This window comes from Helianthus annuus, chromosome 2 (genome assembly GCF_002127325.2).
Source record: "Helianthus annuus cultivar XRQ/B chromosome 2, HanXRQr2.0-SUNRISE, whole genome shotgun sequence".
In the NCBI taxonomy this organism is placed as follows: Eukaryota; Viridiplantae; Streptophyta; class Magnoliopsida; order Asterales; family Asteraceae; genus Helianthus; species Helianthus annuus.
In genome coordinates, this window is record NC_035434.2 from 153,622,928 (window position 1) to 153,643,016 (window position 20,089).

At 35.2% G+C, this 20,089-nt stretch overlaps 2 protein-coding genes across 4 annotated transcripts; both read right to left on the minus strand.

Annotated features, from left to right (window-relative positions):
- Positions 1-369: 369 nt before the first annotated feature.
- On the minus strand, positions 370-9,203 carry LOC110924639. 3 transcript variants are annotated; one of them, XM_035984820.1, is made up of 12 exons: positions 9,066-9,203; positions 5,943-6,974; positions 5,785-5,853; positions 4,807-5,031; positions 3,980-4,714; positions 3,261-3,837; positions 3,082-3,179; positions 2,884-3,006; positions 2,704-2,808; positions 1,137-2,364; positions 801-901; positions 370-727 (listed from the first exon to the last, which is right to left on the minus strand). In XM_035984820.1, the coding sequence occupies exons 2-10, from the start codon at positions 6,447-6,449 to the stop codon at positions 1,189-1,191; spliced, it is 3,615 nt and encodes a 1,204-aa protein (XP_035840713.1). In that variant the 5' UTR covers positions 6,450-6,974; positions 9,066-9,203; the 3' UTR covers positions 370-727; positions 801-901; positions 1,137-1,188. The 3 variants fall into 3 exon arrangements, with proteins under 3 accessions (XP_035840713.1, XP_022024322.1, XP_022024331.1); XM_022168630.2 differs by having other exon boundaries at positions 1,137-2,370; XM_022168639.2 differs by lacking the exon at positions 801-901 and having other exon boundaries at positions 1,137-2,370.
- On the minus strand, positions 6,465-9,526 carry LOC110898504 (disease resistance protein RUN1-like). Its single transcript, XM_022145302.1, has 3 exons — positions 9,066-9,526; positions 6,619-6,974; positions 6,465-6,541 (listed from the first exon to the last, which is right to left on the minus strand). The coding sequence occupies exons 1-3, from the start codon at positions 9,524-9,526 to the stop codon at positions 6,465-6,467; spliced, it is 894 nt and encodes a 297-aa protein (XP_022000994.1).
- Positions 9,527-20,089: the final 10,563 nt, after the last annotated feature.

Here is a 20,089-nt window from a genome sequence, read left to right on the forward strand (position 1 = left end):
CACCAATAATTTGCGAGTTCTTGTATGTGAACGTTTTGGTTCGATTTCTTATCAAGACAAATTTGTTAACGTGTATACACTGAAATACTTCTATCTTTACATAAAAAGTATGCTACCGTTATAGTCATAGATTTTAACAGACAATTGACACGTACAATGTACCTTTCATGTATCGCCTCATGACACAGTTTAAGTGAAATGTTATCAGATTTTGTTTTTGATCATCGGAATTTGATGATTTTTTGATCGGGTAACAAGAATGGTTAACTTTTGTTTCACGTACTCGTTAAACATGTTGGTTGGCTTAGTGAAAATGCCAAACATGCCTATCATCTATGCTCATGAGCACCTAAGTTAATAATCCCATGATTAACTTTCATAAAAATATGATATCTTACCAAGTGATTACACTCATCAACTCTATAAATTGACTTAGTGAAAAGGACTTAGTTGGCCCACCATGGTCAAGTTTTACAAACTTCATCATAACAACTACTTTGTCATTGATTAGGTGAAAGTTTAAATTAGCTTTTCAATTGTTTCAATTACTTGCAACCCAAATGCTTGTAACCCCGTGGTCGATCCGACTAGCTCGACATATGACCTTTCAATATAAGCTCCATCTCACCATCAATTGATGCTTTCCAAATATCAACATCTCATAATGTATATTATAACACCTGCAAACTCGTAGCATGCCTACATCGTCCATGTTTGCATACTCTTCCTGCAAGTAAACCTGTATCGCGTCAAAATTAATCAAAATATACAAGTAAACTTGTATATAATGCGAATCTCACCAGGCAGATGGCACAGGTTCCTTCATCTTGCATTTGGTCCGAAGAACAATAAATAGATTCTTGCATACATTTCGAATTCTTTCCCCAAGCGCAAGTAGCTCCTATTAATTGTTAATTTTAGGATTTAATTGACAACTGGTTCCCAATATTATTTCACTTTAACAAATCAGTTTTCCTAATATTATTTTTCTACTACTACTACTTAAGTTTGTATTCTGTGTTTCAATTTGGGTGTATTTTATCAATAAGCAGGAGGGAAAGGGGAGGTGGTTGTGAAGTTTACATAAGTGAAAAAATTAACTAAATTTGTTGCTAAGAAAAAAGAGCCATACTTACATGTGAGTAACCAATCAGGAGTCAATCGACTGTTTACGCATGAAGAACACATTCAGCAGCCCATAACAGCACAATTGTACACAAAGTTACTCGACTGTTTACGCCCGAGCATGGTCCATTGAGGCGGCCCGTCTCTCGGGACCCATGAATTCACTTCTATAAACCCAGCTCCACTAGTTCTAGGCCCACCAAGAACAATAATCCGATCACCACAACCTCTAAACGCGATAGCCCAACCGTTTATCGAATCAGCCCGTTCAGGCAAACTTCCAACTGTTTCCCATTCTTTCCTTACTTTGTCATACTTTCTAACTTCCATATCCCCATAATCTGTAGCATACAATTCGTTATCTACAACAGCCACTAATGGTGGTGCCTTAGTTGCTGACGCGGCACCACCAGCTCTCACTGGTGACATATTCAGGATTTTCCTCCATACCCGGGTACCCATATCATATTCTTCACCACAAGTCAACGGTTCCCCGGTCTCATCAATTCCTCCAATTACGTAGAACTTATTATCCATAAACACCCCAGAACACATTTTCCTTGGTTTAAGCATGTTTGGAAGTGTTTCCCAAACACCCGATTCACTGTTGTAAAGTTCAGCAGAGGTTAGAGTATATCCATTCGGGTCTTTCCCACCAGCTACAATTGCAATCTCACCAAGACTCGCAGACCCGAATAAACATCTGGGCTTCTTCATTAACTGCCCAAATGACCACGAGTTAGTTAATAAACTATACTTATATATTACATGATCAACTACTTCTTTCCCTAGCACAAGTAACTCGGTCCCGACAGCCAAAGACTCTTTATCAGAAAATTGGAAAGATGGGTTTGATGACATTGTGGGCAGATTCATCCAACGCTGTTTAAAAGGATCAAAAGCTTCCCATTGGACCAAATGGCAAGAAAAATAAACCCAATGCTCGATAATACCGCTTTCTCTTCTTAATCTATAGAGTTTACCACTGCTAATTAGGTAACGAAATTCTCGGTTTAGGGATGCTATTGAACCGTAATCGAATCTTGAGCATTTGAGCAGACAACTGATCGAGTTGTCACGACCAATGGCATGGATTAGAGAACTTGAGTCCTTTAGTTCCTGGCCACCACTAGCTTCATTTTCAGCCACTGATCTCAACCACTCCCTGTGTGGGGGTGAATCAGAATCCTTAATCTCATCAGAATCAAATGCTTTAGGCACGCGCAGACTCCTCTCTGTCTGTTTCTGAACAAATAACAAAAACTGAGAACAGTCAAATTAAGGGGAAAACAAATTAATTTTCCTATAAAAGAAAAAATGTACCTCACATGTCACATGAGCAAAAACAAGTGAAAAGATTTGGGTTTATTTCACTTTACCAAATTTAATTTTCCTAATCCTATTTTTTTTACTACTACTAAAGTTTGTATTCTGGTTTATATGTGTTTCAATTTGGGTGTATATGCAAGAGGGAAAGGGGAGGTGGTTGTGGAGTTTACATAAGCGAAAAGATTAACTGAATCTGTTGCTAAGCAGCCAAAATACAAAAGTCAGATTTGAAAAAAGAGCCACACTTACATGTGAGTAAGGATCAGATTTCTTGATCGTTATCTTATCAAAAGTAGATATGAAATCGCCAATGGTCTCAGGACCAGACTTAATTTCCTGCTTGTTGTAAATTTCCTGAGTAGATGGGAGAGACTTAAATTCCTACACATCTAAGTGTTAAGCTCTTTCATTTATCAACTATTCACTTACCTCCATTGTTTCATCAGATCTAGTGCCAGTTTTCATTTCCTCCTCAAGCAAGCGTGAATTCAACACCAAGGATTTATCACCAATAGATGATTTGGACATCTCTGCGATATTGTAAATGTCCTCCTGTTTCATAAAAACCAAAGCCCAAACTGTTACTAATTGAAACCAAATTAATGAGTTTGTAAAAGACAAACTTACCAGTTGAGGACCATGGATGATACATCTAATAGTTCTCAAATCTGTAAATGACGGATTCACCTGTTTTGGTCGACCCGTCTTTCTCCATCCTCTTATCTCTGTAACATAAAAAAGAAAAGTTTTGTAGTAAAACTCAGCTTACATATAATACAAACACAACACAAAGAATTATTACATACCAGTGTAGTCAATGGTATCACCAACTAATATCCTAAACCAATCAGGAGTCAATCTACCAACCTCCATTAACGAATAGAAATCATGCCGACAAAGATAGTACGATCCTGTGCTTAGTTGAAATCCAGACAAATCTCCTCCTATAATTTCTTCCCATCCCATGTTATCTTCCACTGTTTCCACATCAGAGTACACCATGCTCACACCACATTCATGTACCTCCAATCCGTTAAACACAACAATAGAGACATGAACAGTGTCTCCAACGTTCAGTTTGTTTCCAATTGGCCAATAGCTTAACCATATACATTCTTTACCAGATTCAGGTTTGCCAAAGACTCTAGGGTTGTATATCACATCAACACCATTGCCCGTATTGATTTTACAGAACCATACACAATCTTCGCCTGATCTTGCGTACTTGAAAGTTACATTAATTCCTTTGAGCCTCTTATTTTTGGGACACCTGGGCACATCAAAGAGCAAAGAAGATGATTTTGATATATACTTAGGTGTCATGTTCGGATCCTCCTTTATATCTGGCAGAGAGGTGCTCATAATATTGAATTCGTACAACATCTGTCACACACAAACAAAAGGCTCAATCATTTTATATGGAGTAAAATTTGACTTTCGTCCAAAATGGCATTCTATTCTTATATATGGTTAGTTAGTTTGCAGATGGTATGTTAATAATGTATTTCAGAGAGAAGCAACGGACCTGGATATGACAACTTCTGCCTATTGTGAGCTCATCATCACCAGCAAGGCACATCTCGTGGTTTTGATATACTTTTAGCCAGTTCATGTGTCCCAAGTCAGGTTCATCAAGTTTAGCTATGGGTACTAGTTTGATAAAGCCTTCAACTTCATACAAAGTAATACAACCTTCATAACCGAACTCTTGCAAAGTAAATCGAGGTGATTGGAAAGTTATTCTTTCTAGTAACTCACATTCATACACATACAATTCTGCAAGTGTATTAGGGAGACATACAAGACATCTGAGTCTAGAGCAAAAACTCAGGTCAAGAACCCGAAGATTTTCAAGATGATTATAGCAAGGCAAGGACTCGAATAGACTATTGCCTAAATTCAAATACAGCAAAACTGGTTGAACACTGAAATTCAAAGGAAAAGAATTGGTACATTCCAGATGGCAGTCATTGAGGAATAACCGATTTACTGAAGACGGACAGGAAAAAATAGGTTGTTCGGTAACAACTGCACCAGAAGTAGAAGCTGCTGACAGATTTACGCACCTGAATAGGTTTTTACACCCTGTCATGTTCAATAATGCAAGACTTTTAAGGCCTTCAATGGTCTTACAAACATTAACCAAACTATAACAGTTCCAAAGAATTAACGTTTCAAGATTAGGGATCCTGATGATGTTGAGGATTTCAAGTAGTTTGTGCGAGTCTTTAAGATTTAGAATCTTTAATGAGTGAATAACCTGTTGCAAAAGTTATATAATTTTTTTAGCGCCGTAAAGTTTCAAAAAGATCATTAAAAACCAAGAAACAACAAATGTATTTCATTCAATACCATAGGGGGTTCAAATACTTCCAAGTTGCTATAGCTCATATCTATAGCCACCAAGTTTCTCATGTATAAATTGGAGGGTATGGCACTTAAAGGGAATCCAAGCCAACAGAGCCATTTTAAATCTTCAGAAAACTTCTCATAGGATCCATTAAGCTTCACATAATTTAGCTGGAGCAACTTTAGGTTATCCATATGTTGTAGCGCATCTGTTTTAAGTTCTGTTGACTGCAAATTTAGCAAGAAGGGAGTTAGTAAGGTCTATTCACACGGACATGCCATGATCCACTTATTTATCATTTAACATGTTATAACCATAATCGTCAATCATGGATAACAGACGATAGCGACAAGCTGCCTATATGTTAGGTAACGATAGCGACGAAATAGCGCGTCGCTATTTCATGTTTAGCGACAAAATAGTAGAAAATTTAAGAAATATTTTACATGCATATTTTATTAAAATACGCTATCTTTACATGTATATTTCTCATCTAAATACGCTCTTTTTTTTCAATCGTGAAAAAAAAAGAACCTTAACGGGCACCGCTATTTAAATTTATCAAAAAAAAAAAAAAACATAAAAATAATTACAGAAAAGGTCGCTATTTGTCCCTATAAAAAATATAGCGCCACCATTGGGTGTCAGTGGCCCAATGGGAGAAGCAAAGCTTCTAGGAGCACCTAAGTTGAGGAGGTCATGGGTTCAAGTCCCATAAGTAGTAAAAATGAAATTTGCTGTTAAAAAATAAATAAATTAACCCTAGAGCGCCAAATTGGTGCAACGCTACATAGCACACTATAGCAAGCGCTATCGCCGGCTTGCCGCTATTGACAACTATGGTTATAACAAATCCATAACTTAGACTAAAAGAACTTGCGAGACAAAATAATAATTCAGACGAACAAATTTCTTCACATTTTTCATCAAATAAAAAAACCAGAAAGCTTAAAAAGTAAAAAGCCAGAAATTTACATTACCATGAATACAAAATTCTCCTTCTGCAGAGTTTTCATGTCAAGTGCTAAACCCTCTATTGTTTCTGAACCCTAAAAGTAAAAGATACGAACTACAGAAAGTTAGATGAAATAGGAGAGAGTAAAAGCGTAAACATGCAGATCGATACAAAGCATCTTACCATTCCTTTGCTCAATATCTTATAAGAGTCACTGCTAAGCCACACCCTACTGCGCCTTGAAGGGAGTTTTGTTGATTCTTGACAGACTATGTTTTTCCCCATCTCTTGAATCAATCTATGCATCATGAGTTTTTTGTTTCGTGAAACAGAAAGAAGACATCTGTTAATTAAGGTTTTGATCCCGGATGTTGCTGAGTAATCAGGCTCCAATATCTTTACCACATAATCCATGTCTATGCCAATAAAGAAACAAGCAATATGCAAAAACAATTCTCTCACGGTATCACTTGGCAATGACATGTAGCTTCTTATGAGTACACCTTTAATTCGAGAATCGATATCTCTTCCAAATAAACTCAACAGACTTTCCCAATACGGGATGGTATCGTTCTTTAACAAAGATGAACCCAACACTTCAAGAGCTAGTGGATTTCCTTCACAGAGTCGTGCAGCCTTTTGTAAAAGCCACATATTATCATCCTCTTTTGACACCTTGACCTCCAACATGACAAGTGAAACCAGTTATCTGTATTTTCCCGAGTTGTAATTATAATCTTGCTTTGTGCATTGATTTTCCCAGTTCCAAGTAAAGCCACTAACTGAGTAGGTTCAAGAATGTCATCAAGAACAATGAGCGTCCTATTCATTTGCAAAGCATCTCCAATCATGCACGTACCTCGAGAAACACCTGATATTTTTCTCTTTTTTCCTCCTAAAATATCTTTAAGAAGTTGTTCCTGTAGTTGAAGCAAATCATTGGGTCCTTTACATCTAGTACCAATGTCTTCAATAAAACTCACATATTCAAAAGTTCTCCGATTTAAATTGAATATATGTTTGGCTAATGTTGTCTTACCACTTCCACCCATACCATAAATTGCTAAAAATTCTAGATTTCGCTCATCTAACCAGGATTTGATCTCCTTATAACGAGTTGCCATCCCTGTTATATTGAGTGGAAGATGAACTTCTTTGCGATCTAACTTATTGTAAATTACATCAATAATTTCCTTCAAAATGCTTGTTTCAGGACTGCAACAAAACACAAAAAATAAGGAAGCTACATATACAAGGTTTAAAAGTATGGGATGGTGCCTCGAGGCGTTTTCCCTTTAGCCTCACGAGGCGTAAGCCTCGAGGCAGAATTAAAAAATAAAGGGATATTGGCCTCTAATAATCCCTACTAGATGTCATTGGCCATTGTTAGTCCCACATTTTTTTATTTCCCTGCCAGCCCCACCTTCAACTATTTTTCCTCCACTGGTCACAAACTGACGTTTTAAGGCTTTTAATCAGAACAAATATACGAGTCTATTGATATAAAACTTACCCCAAAACGGTGCTCCAAACGACTTGATTTTTGTTAATTGAAAGTTTAAACACCCTAATTCAAGCATCGTTTTTGTCGTTTGGAGCAAAATTTCAAGGTAAGTTTTATATTATTCGACTCGTATCCCCGTTCTGAACAAAAGTCCTAAAACGTCAGTTTGTAATTCGGAAAAAAACTTAACTGCGTTAAGTTTTTTTAACTGAGGACCGGTGGAGGAAAAATATTTGAAAGGTGAGACTGCCAATGGCCAATGACGTCTAGAAGGGATTTTAGAGGCCAATATCCCAAAGATAAATATAAAAATAAAATACCAACTAATTTCTACATCACTTTCATAAAAAAAAACACACATGAAAAAGACATGTAATGTTTGAGATTGACTAAAAAAGTCTAAACATCAAGACCCCATGAGGCACAGCTTCTCTTAACTCCCCAACCCCTATGAGGTGCACGTACAAAATACCCCCCCCCCCCGGACGCCACCTCATACTCGGTTTTTTGGGTACTTTGAAGAGATAATTATGATTTGGTGGATTATCCATAAAGTTAACATGGGTTAAAGATAATTCAAGTTAGTTGGAGATAAATATTAGTTGGTTTATCTAGTTAGTTTATTAAAGGGTAAATTACACTTTTCGTCGTCCTTTATGTTTGTATCGAATTGCAGTGGATGACCTTTAACTTCAATAATTACAGGCACAATCCTTTATTTGAAAAATTCATTACATCCTACGTCATTTAGCACTAACAAGATTAAATTTTCAAGTTAAGTATGGCATGTGCATTGCACATGAGGGTAGATTTATAATTTTACTCCTTTATTTGTCTAAAAAAAATTTAAACAATAAAACAAATCACATTTAAAACATAAATCCATTTTTCTACATAATATTTTTGTTTTTTTAGATTTGCTATATATGAAGATATTTGTTTGCTAATTCAATATTTTGGGGTTCTGCACCTTAAACGAAATTAGGGTTCTTACCCCTCTACCGCCACCACTCCACCACCAACATAATATTTTCTTTTAGATTTGGTATATGTGGAGATATTAGTTCATGTTTTGTATAAATAGAGAATTATGTATTCAGTTTTATTTGTCAAGCTGAGTTTAATAATACAAAGAGTATGAGACGTGTTAGTCTCCGAATCGTTTGTGTTGGTTTTGTATGTTCATTATTGGAAGCCGGCTGTTTCAACCTTTTTGGAGGTCCAAGGCGAAATGAAATTTTGACACCCTTTTTTCTTTAATTATCATAAACAATACTCATTTATCCATGTTTGAAACTAAACAAAAATCTAACACAAATATAACATAGTTGTTTGCTTGTATATGGAATCAAACAAATCTAAATCAATAAGTTTGCTCTAACATAATAGTTAGCATAGTAATTTTCTTTTTAACTGGAGGCACTATTTTTTGGAGGCCTAAGCCCAAGCCTGTATTACTTGTACTACAGGTCCGATGAGCATGTGCCAACATACTTCGCCTCGATGGGTGCGCCTCGGCCTTTTATTAAAGCTATGGACATATAGAGATTCTTTTTTTAATACCTTGTATAAAAATATTATTTAGGTATTATTAGAAAGTTAGTGATTAAATACTTTAATTGTTCAATAACTCAGCTTAGCTCTATCAAGAGTCAGAGAATTTTTGCGCCTACTATGCAGCAGCAGGTTACATCATTTCCAAACTTGTATATCAAACACAAAATAAGAAAAACTGACCAAAATTTGGGTCAAATTGTTGAATCAACATAAATTCCTTCCTTAGAAGAAGATAACATACGTACCCTGAAAGAGTGAAACCGGACAAATCGGCAACCTCCCTAAGAGCCGCCTTCCACAGGCATACCTTGTCATATGTCCACCTAAAAGAAGGTTTAACTTGTATGGCGAAACTTCCTTTTTGTTTCCTAACATCTGCTGGATCAACGTGATAAAAAACAGGTAGAACAAAATGGCTGCAATCCAGTTGCTTCTTTTGCTCAAGAATGAGCAGAAGCTCGTCGAGGCACCAGGTGGAAGTTGCATAAGTTTGTGACAAGACAACTATCGAAGTCCTAGATGCTTTGATTGCTTTCTGGATTTCTGGTTGTAACTCTTCACCTCTGTTGATTTCTTCATTATCTCTGAATGTACAAATTCCTGCTCGCTTCAATCCATGGTATAGATGATCGGTAAAAGAATTTCGAGTATCTTCGCCTCTAAAGCTTAGAAAGACATCATAACTGTAAACTTTATCACCAGCCATGACACTATAATTAGTTATCAGATATGCTGCGAGAAATGAAGCTGGAGGTGAGGGAGGAATAGTCTTGGTAACATAGAGGGGTAGAATATTTTCAAGCACACCCACCCGACCATTATATATACACTTTTGATAACATTTTTTAGTTGGAGTCTGATACACGTCAAGCACACCCACCGGACCATTATATATACACTTTTGATAACATTTTTTAGTTGGAGTCTGATACACGCACCGTCTAGACAACTTTTACTTTACTATGAAAACGCGTTTCTGCTTTTTTTGCTTTTTTTTCCTTGCATTTATTGATTTTTGCATCAGTGGAGCATCTGGCATATCCAACAATTATTTGTTGGTGTGCTGTTGAGTAGTCCAATCATGTTTTCAAGGGATACCATCAGGTTTTCTTTTCCTAAAATATATGTTTTGAAACAGCAGTTAGATTATTACTATGTGTGTTACATGAACATGTTTATAAAAAAACGAAGAATCATATATAAAATATATATTACGTACGTAATCATATATTCATATGTAGATTAAATGTATATAACAGTCACCATAACTGAAATTATTTGATGGAAAATTAACTAGCTTGGTTTCTCAAATCTAACAAGGAAGAAAACGTTAGTTTTGTATGATTATAATACACAACCCATACTTATAAACACACATTTTTAGATTTGATATAAATAAGGAGTTTACTAATTTCATAATTTTTTAGATGTAATTCTGTATATTCGACCAACTTATTTTAAATGTTGAGTATGGGTTGTATGTTATGATAATATGAAAACATTTTAAAATTGTTATATGACATCTGTGCCTCTACGACCATCATACAAATACAAAACCAATGAAATCTTGTGTTTCGTACTTGGGATTTGTATAAATACGTGTACCATTTGCACATATTAATTCTTGTTTAATTTCGAGCTTTAAATCGCTTTCTGGAAAGTTATACGCGAACTGGTGCGTGAACGTAATCAGTTTAACGCGACAAACACTCCGGAACAGTGACATAGGCTTAACATACCTTAAATAACCCTTACATAACTTAGAAATAAGTTTTGGATGGTTTGGTGTGTCGAAAACAAGTTTATTCGATCATAGGGACTATTTATGTCAAACTGCGAAAGTATACTGATTCGTATAGTAACGAACATTCCGGAACTTAATCATAAGCTAAACATACCCTAAATATCCTTTACATAGCTTAGAAATAGGCTTTGAGGGGTTCGGTATGCGAAAATAAACTTATTTGATCAACAGGGACTAAAAGCGTCAAAAAGTTCATAAGTTTGCATTTTCGCGCATATCTTACGTTCTAAACATATCCGGACATCCAAAAATTTTTTTAATCATTAAAATATTTTATTTTAGTGATTGGAATGCGAAAATACCACTCGTCGTGTAATTTGGATCGTTTTCGCGTCCGTTTGAGTTTTCGTCGTAATTAACCGAATAACGAGACCGTACGACCAAACGAACCAACATCCGAGATGTTTTCAAGCATATTTCATGTTCCCTATGCTTTAACTTCATTGTAGAGCCTTGAAATGGGGTTAATGGGCCTTAAATGCATCAAAATCAAAGTTTTTGGACATGTAGAGACTAAACTTGACAAACTGTGAAAGTTACTAGGCGGGCCGCGAAGACTTGAGTGTCTGGATTCGCGAGGCGCGACAGACTGCCAGTTCAGAAACATTGAATCTATCCACAGCAGCTGATTTCAGTGGATTTAAACATGGTTTTGGGATACTTTGAGCTTGTTTTTGAGTTCCCATGGTATTCTAATCTATGGGCACAAGTGTATGGCTTAGATTAAGCTTTGATTCTTGCAAAAACACTTGTAAAGATCTTGATGGATCATGTCTTTCTATAAATACCCACCATGTTTGCCACTTTCATTTGCACATTTGATCTGATTTACTCTAAGTTAGAGCTCTCACATTGTTGAAAGCTTCATACCTGAGTAGTTTAGTTCAATTCTTCCTAGCTTGGACCCTTTGTAAGCTTCTTTCATGCTTGTTTATGCTTTTTAAGCATGAAAGTCAAACAGTATTTGACTTTCTGCTTTGACCAGTTTATGGTCAACACAAAGTTCGTTCGAACATTGCAACGTGAGCGTAATCACGATGGTTATAGTCCCTTGTGACTATACCTACTGATTCCTACATCGATTAGTCGAAGTGACGAGTCAAAGTTTTGGTTAAAATGCTTATTTATGCGTATTTTGCAACAAAACTATTTTCGGGTATCAAAACACTTTGTTTTGATACAAACCTGTTTTCTAACTTAGTTAAACATGTTTTAACATGTTTAACTCGTCACTTTTAGTCTAGTGCTTGTTTAGGGTCTTAAGTTAAGCGGTCTTGAAAACCGCTTAGACTTTCGAACCCGACCTTTTTGGTCGATCGTTAGGATCCGACCAAGTATATTTTGTGACCATAGTTGTATTAGGCCAATGTTTTAAATACCGGTTTGAACCGGCCGGTTATACCGGTTAAACCGGATATCGGACATGAGTCCGGTACGATAAAGGCCGGCAAAACCCGAATACGGTATGTCTTATGTATCGGCGGTAAATCCGGTTCTACCGGTTCAAACCATTGAACCGGTTTACATTATCTTAAGATTTGATTTCTTAATTTTAATAAAATACGATATTAAGGTAATATTGATTTTCCATATTTCCGGTAATTAACCTAGTGGCTTCTATTCCAATATTTCATCGTTGTTGAAACTATTACTCACCTCATATAATGCAATATTGTGTATAACTAATAAAAATATTCTTAAAATGCTTAATAGTTTACAATAAAAATAGTTGCTTTTAGATAAAACTATAATCAGTTACATAAATCCTAGTTGAGATAAGATTGTTTTTTAGATGAATTGGTATTTTGTGGAATTTATAGGGTTAACTAGTAACCCGGTTTAACCGCCCGATACAACCCGGTTCAACCGGTTGAACCATTTTAGAGCCCAACCCGGTATGACTTAAAAACCGGTTTTTAAAACATTGGTATTGGGAATAACCTTCCGATGTTATACCTTATGGTCACTTAGTTTAATTAGTTGTATGATAGGTAGATTATATGCCTTATGTAAATGACCAAAATACCCTTTTCATGCATAATTTGATTTTAAGCATATACAACTTGATTTTTGTCACTTAAACTGATTATGCAACATATTTAAACATGTTAGGGCATATAATACTTGTCATAGGACTAGTTAGGCGTCTCGAACGCGCATTCGCGCGACGACGCGTTAAAGTAGCGTAAGCTACCTTAATGGGTCGTAACGGGTCGTAAGCACTTAGGATAGGTTCCGATTTAGAATGAAGGCTTTGTCAAACCATATCACATGAGTTCCAATACTCATTTGGTTTACGAGACCTCATTCTACCCAATCTTCCGATTTAGGTGTCGATTTATTAACCTAGCGATCGATTACTAGGTACTACTTGATTTCCTTGGTTTGCCCGAGCTTTGTTAAGTTCATTAGATCAAGGATACTTTGCAATTCAATGTGAGTACATAGTTCCCCTCTTTTACTGTTTTCAATTGTTTTGGGGTGATTCATATGTGCTAAACGATTTCGAGCTTCCTAAAACGAATGTTATGGTTTATATTGAACACAGCGATTTAAACAAACTTGTTGGGGTGTTGGTCGAAAGACAACTGAATGACATTCATTAACTATTTTTAAGCCGACTAGTAATACGTTATGGTACCATAGGATATTATGATACCATAGGATCTGACAAATCCCGTTATCGGACTTTCACCATGGTTATGGTGGTAATATGGGTAACGACGGAACCTGATGATTGTTAACTTACCCTTTGGTGGTTTGTTAATACAAGTTGAACGAGTAGGACGAGTCACACAGGTTTGAATGTATTCAATAAAACGACCAACAGTTAGTTTTCATAATTTAAACACGAACCACTGGAACTATTGAACTATGTGAACTATTGGAACCATTGGAACTATCTGAACTATTGAACTATGTGAACTATTTGAACCACTAGAACTATCTGAATCATGTGAACAATTTAAACTGTTTGAACCACTGGAACTATCTGATCTATGTGAACTATTTGAACTATTTGAACCACTGGAACTATCTAATCTATGTGAACTCTTTGAACTATTTGAACCACTGGAACTATCTGATCTATGTGAACTATTTGAACGATTGGAACTATTTGAACTATTGATCGACTGGGTTATGGTAAGTGATTAGGTAACAGGGCAGTGTAATGTGATAAAAGCATGGTGGATACGCCACTGGTACTTCCTATATATAAGTGCTTTAACACATTACATGTCGTTGCGTTATCTAGATCACTTGAAGAATGTTTTCAAAACAAAGTTACACTACAAGGTTTTCTTAACGATATAAACCATAGGAGTTTTATTACGAGAACGATTTACAACTTGGTTTACAAAGACAAATGTTTTCAGTTAAGATTCATGGCTACAATGGTTTTGGTTTATACATATATCAACTTGTAAAAGTTGATAGAAACATACTACAATATCAAACTCTTCTGTTTTCAAGGTATACACTCGACAACTCATGTAGTTGGACGAGGTATTGCAATATGAACTCAAGGCCATGAATCTGACACACTCACAAAACCTATGTACTCGCGGGCATTTTTATGCTGACGTACTTTCACATATGTTTCAGGTACCGTTGTTTGATGATGTTTGATGATGATTATGATGCATGCTCACATAGGAATGGACGAGGCCTTAATGACTTAATAACAATGAAGGACAATTTGTTCATGTGTTGCTTTTGATTTCAAGACAATGTAATAAACTTAATTCAATAAAACAAAACTTCAATCCATGTGTTGTGAAACAATAATTCTGTCGTTCCACTCCCCGACGTTTCCGCCGCGGTTTCATTGTTTTACGCGGTCAGGGTGTGACAAAAAATAATTTTAATTCAAAATTCTTTGTAAAGTTGATTTAAACTTAAATAAAATTATATGTTAGTACCCAAAGGTGTTACATTGATAAAATTAAAAAAAATGGAAGAGTATTTTAGTTATTATATTGATAAAATTAACTAGTTTTGGTGTTAGTACCCAAAGGTGTTAGAAAATTGAAAACATCAAACCTAAACCTGTTAAAAAAAATTAGTACCCAAAGATGAAACTAGTTATAAACCACAGGGTCCATCTGTGTAATTAAGTCTAGTAAATATTAACAATATCACACAATTACAAATAATGAAAAGAATCATGCAAAAGTTAAACACTAAATGTTGTTGATCGAATGCATCAAGTTAATATTACTACAAGTTAATGTAAGGAATCAAGTGTGGATTCCATTATTTTGCAAGTAACCTTCTTGTATGGAACGTCAAGTTAAATAATATCTACACAATAATCAGTGGCGAAGCTTGAAAATTTTCAACAGAGGGTCGGAAGTCATCGGACCTAAAAGTATATATACCTAAAAAAATTATTTTTTTTATAAAACCGAGGGGTCGAAAACGTATATACCTAAAAAAATTATATACGAAACGTACATACATAACACTACTGAACGAAAAGTTCAGAGGGTCGGACGTCCCCTCCGGCCCCTTCATAGCTGCGCCAGTAACAATAATAACACACATCTATACATACATTTAACTGCCATTGTTACATTGAAGATCAAGAAAGCTTGAAGAAAACATGAATAGAAGAAGAGATTCAAACATTGGAAAAGACACCAACATGTTGTGGCTGCTGTTTGTTGTCCTCATTACCAGATATCTTTTGAAAAGGATAGGGAGATAGATAGTGACGTAGTCCACCGCATATAGGTTGATTTAGAGGTGTACAAAAAAACCGGTTTTAGAACCGAAACCGGTTTTTTTTAACCGGTTTTTTTATAACCGGTCCGGTTTTATAACCGAACCGCCGGTTGGTGACCGGTTACTATTATTGATCCCAGAAACCGGTTTGAAAAAAACCGGTTAAAACCGGTAAAAAATCGGTTTTTTTGAAAAAAACCGGTTAATAACCGGTCCCAACCGGTTACACCGGTTAGTGTTTTGGACTTGAAAAACCGGTTAGTAACCGAAACCGGTTATTAAAAAACCGGTTTTTGTTTTGAACGAAAAAAACCGGTCCGGTTAATAACCGTAACTGGTTTTCAAAAAAAAACCGATTTGTACACCTCTAGGTTGATTGGTGTAGGTGGAGAGCTGCCATTGGGATATTGTGTGACAAAAGGTTTCCAACTATGATAAAAAGGGAAATTTTATAGAGGTAAGGTTTGACTGCATCCTACCTTTCATAGAGAATAACTTTGCTTTGTATGAGATTTAACGGGTGTAATTGTTGTTGTGTACCATTTCGATTTTCATAGAAAATATTAATTTGCTTAATTGGAAAGGCAACACAAGTTTGCAAGTTGCAATTCATTGGTTTATTTTGAAACAATGATTGAAATGGGGCCACTTTGCTAGATAACACGTTTGGTTAAATCCATTTAAATCATCCGATTACTCATCATACAGGCGAAGCAAACCTTCGTGGGCAGACTGGATTTCAATTCTTTTTCCTTCCAAAATTTCATTTACCGATTTATTTTCTACTTCAGCTTTCATAATTGTTTATTGTAGACTTTATATTTTGTTTGTTGGAGATTTGTATATGTTCGACTGTAATTAAAGTTAACGTAACCAATTCGGTACGATTCAAAGAGTTACACGTTCGTACACGAGTCGTATATGTTTACGGGTAGGTGGATTATTATTTGTGAAATAATAATAGTTTAAAACCGAAGGACTTACTATTAATTAAATTATTATTAAGGGGTTATAGTTGTATAATCATAAGGGGCTTAAAGTAAGATTACGTTTTATAAAAGGAGATTTAAGGTGCAAACCCAAATCACACTTTTTATCAAAAAACAAAACCCTTGCCTCCTCCCCAACTTTCGGCCGACCCCAAGCAAAGGGCCGCCGCTGCCACCTGTTCGTCGACCAAGCACCACCGTCGCCACATTCTTGGCCGCTACTACCTTCGGGTATCTTGTGCTCGGTTGTGAACTTCCTACTCGCGAGGATTCGTTGTAACCCGCACGTTACAATTCTGGTGTAGTCGTCAAAGATTGATTACTAAAACCCTCTATAGTTTATTTATTTTTTACTAGGTTATTACCCGGGATTGCTTACCGGGCTCGAAAAAGTTATTTACATTAATCACTAATTATTAATATAAACATAATATCATTAAATATTAGTATATAAATAAAATAACACAAACAAATCGATCATTCGTGTATAAATAAAATAAATACGAAACAAAGTGACATACAAAAGCAAGATAAACCTAAATAACTTCAAAGTTAAGATCCTGATCCCTTGAACACCTTGTCACTAATCAAGTTTTAATGGAAAAATTAAACAAATATGTACTACAAGGGTTAATTGCATAGGTGTAGAAAAATACATACGTTGAATCAAAAGGGAGCCTGATTTTTTTCCATCTTGTTGGTTAGCACCCATGATTGATGCATCTCCGCACAAATCCATGTTCTTGCTCCTCAATCTAAACCGCGAGACAATCACATGGTGGACATATTTCTCTTTAACCTAAATTGTTGTAAAACGCGTCAACAGTAGTATGTTCTTGCTTCTCAAGTATCCTTTTTTATAATGATGAACTTTGTGTTTGCTGAGTTACTAGGCAGAACAAAAGCCAGTTATTTGTTTGGGAGATTTTTAAAGAATTAATAAGCTTTAATACAAAACAAAATGACTTACAAAAATTTAAAGATGACCTACATGGCTGCATTCTTTTCAGCTTGCTTCTTATTCCTGGCTTGTTCGCTTGTGTTAAGATGGGCAAATGCCCCCCCCCCCCCCCCCCCTACTTTTTAAGAAATCTCTTGCAAAAGGTTCTTCTACACACCTCTCATCCTGACCAAACCAAAATCAGATATAAAGTGAAAATATTAAATATATGTTCAAAATACAAAACCCTTGCCTTATCCCCAACTTTCGGCCGACCCCAAGCAAAGGCCCGCCGCCGCCACCTGCTCATCGACCAAGCACCACCGTTGCCTCGTTCTTGGCGGCTACTACCTTCGGGTATCTTGTACTTGGTTGTGAACTTCCTACTAGCGAGGATTCATTGTAACCCGCGTGTTACAATTCTGGAGTAGTCGTCAAAGGTTGATTACTAAAACCCTCTATGGTTGTTTATTCTTTTTATTTGTTTATACGCGTATAACCTTGATCCTGATTGGGAATATTTCTTAATCTATATCTCTAATAAAGCAATTCATTGGGGGACACATGTCACCCAATGGTGCAAGCCACCTAAGCATCCACATAAGCAATGACATGGCAAAACTCAAATAACGTGACAAGTGGCATTGGTCTCTGATGGGGATTCAACTGGCTTCTCACATACGCACTCTCATCTCTCTCTCTCATTATCCCAAATCGTTCAAAGAAACCCTAATAGGCGATTCCTATTCCTGCGTTCTCAATCGATCCTGTGCAACGAGTTTTAATGAATCTTGAATTATTCAACAGTCATCATCATCGACGGTAATGATTTCGATATCTTCTTCATCATCTTATTGATCAAATCTGTTTGAATGGTTTGTTTTAATTATGGGGATTCAACTGGCTTCTCACATACGCACTCTCATCTCTCTCTCTCATTATCCCAAATCGTTCAAAGAAACCCTAATAGGTGATTCCTATTCCTGCGTTCTCAATCGATCCTGTGCAACGAGGTTTAATCAATCTTCAAATATTCAACCGTCATCATCATCGACGGTAATGATTCTGATATGTTCTTCATCATCTTATTGATCAAATCTGTTTGAATGGTTTGTTTTAATTTGATTTGTTATGTATTTAATGTTATGTGATGATGTATGAATTTATTGTACATGAATTGAAGATCGATTAGTTTATTCCTTTTTTCTTAGGGTTTTAAAAGCCGATATGATGTTGTTTGTTTATATGATTTGAAGATCGATTTCTTATACGGATTTGCTGGTCTGTAAGGGTTTATTTGAACGGTAATTATTCTGATATCTTCTTCATCATCTTATTTATTTAACAGTTGGTGTAAATATGTTTTGTCTATTGGGGTTTTTCAACTGAATATGTTGATTTTTCAATTCTGTTCCTCAGATTACCAAGAGTTTATATTCTGTTAATTAGTAACTGATTTTTATGTTTGAAGTTTTATTCGATGCAGTTTTATGTATTATTTTAGTGATTATATTCTTGAAAAAATTGTGATCTACTGTTAAGTAAGTGATTATGTTATTGTACGTTTGCAGCTTTCTGTGTATTAGGGTTCTAATTACGGTTTTCATCTACTGTTATTTGTTGTTTGCCATTTTCTGAATTCATCTATTTGATGTTTAATTTCTCAGCACCTTGCTGATAAATATAATAGTAAGATCCATAGTTAGAAAATTGCTTGAGTAATTGTGAATATGTAAGATCATCCCATCACTTCATACCTGATGAATGTATATTGATGATTATATGTACATTATGATTTTTCAAATCAGATTGTTAAATCTGTGATTTGAATATTATAGTGTACATTCTAATTCAAGCCTCTTATTTGAACTCCATCAATCTTTTATATGTTTTATATGACGTTTTTTTATTGATTCTATGTTAAACTCAATTTTCTGTTGTCATTTACTTTTCATACGTTGAATGGCGATATGGTTTAAGGATTCGTTGCCCGTGTATGGAAGAACGACAAAAATCCTTGGTGAGTATTTATATTATAAGCATTTTATTCCAGTAAGTGACAGTATTTTAATAAATCCTTTGTGAATACTGATCGTGTAATTAGCATTAACTATACCTATCTATTAAATGTCTAAAAGAATATTTGTTTTTTTTTTTTGAAGTAATTGAATTTTCTTTAAATATGTTTATTAAACGGGTTTCTTAAATTAAAGTTTCAGTTTTGTAATAGATAAAGAGTCCGTTTGATATAAATTTAAAAAAAAAATCAAATTTATTATGGAAGTGTTTTCAAAACCGTTGTTGACCTTACTTATTTTCGGTTGTAATAGTGAATTTTAAAACTATTAAAATCATGCCATATTTAAGTAATCAATTAATTATATTTAAAGAAATTTCAAATTTTTATGTAAATGAGTATTGGTTCCTTTTTTTAGGTAATAAAATCATATATTTCGTTCATTTTTTAGATTTGTATGTTTTTTTAGATTTGAATCCATTTCTTAAAATACTTCAGCATAATTTCGGTAATAATTTTTTCTAGTAATAAACTGATTTTTAGACTTTACTAAAATAATTTCCCGAAAGCTGTATATATATTTACTTAGTAGATTCATTTTAATTCACTTACTAACCATTTTCTAATATCAATCATCTATTTTCAGATCATATTTCATCGAAATGGATGAAAACAGTGTTACTTTTTTAAACAATCTTGATTGGAGATCCAAGTTGTTTACCATAAAGGTGAAGGTGTTAAGACTTTGGATTCGCATGAATCCAAAGAGAGAAGGAGAAACACTTGGTATT

Excerpts from the sequence above, each read along its gene's own strand:
- LOC110924639 (XM_022168639.2), bottom strand. The coding sequence starts at position 6,449 with ATGTTGGAGGTCAAGGTGTCAAAAGAGGATGATAATATGTGGCTTTTA. Across the intron at positions 3,838-3,979 it reads GCAGAAGTTGTCATATCCAG|ATGTTGTACGAATTCAATAT; the intron begins GTCCGTTGCTTC and ends TGTGTGTGACAG. Across the intron at positions 3,007-3,081 it reads TCATCCATGGTCCTCAACTG|GAGGACATTTACAATATCGC; the intron begins GTAAGTTTGTCT and ends TTTATGAAACAG.
- LOC110898504 (XM_022145302.1), bottom strand. The coding sequence starts at position 9,526 with ATGGCTGGTGATAAAGTTTACAGTTATGATGTCTTTCTAAGCTTTAGA. Across the intron at positions 6,975-9,065 it reads TCCGGTTTCACTCTTTCAGG|TCCTGAAACAAGCATTTTGA; the intron begins GTACGTATGTTA and ends GTTTTGTTGCAG. Across the intron at positions 6,542-6,618 it reads AATATCAGGTGTTTCTCGAG|TTAGTGGCTTTACTTGGAAC; the intron begins GTACGTGCATGA and ends GAACCTACTCAG.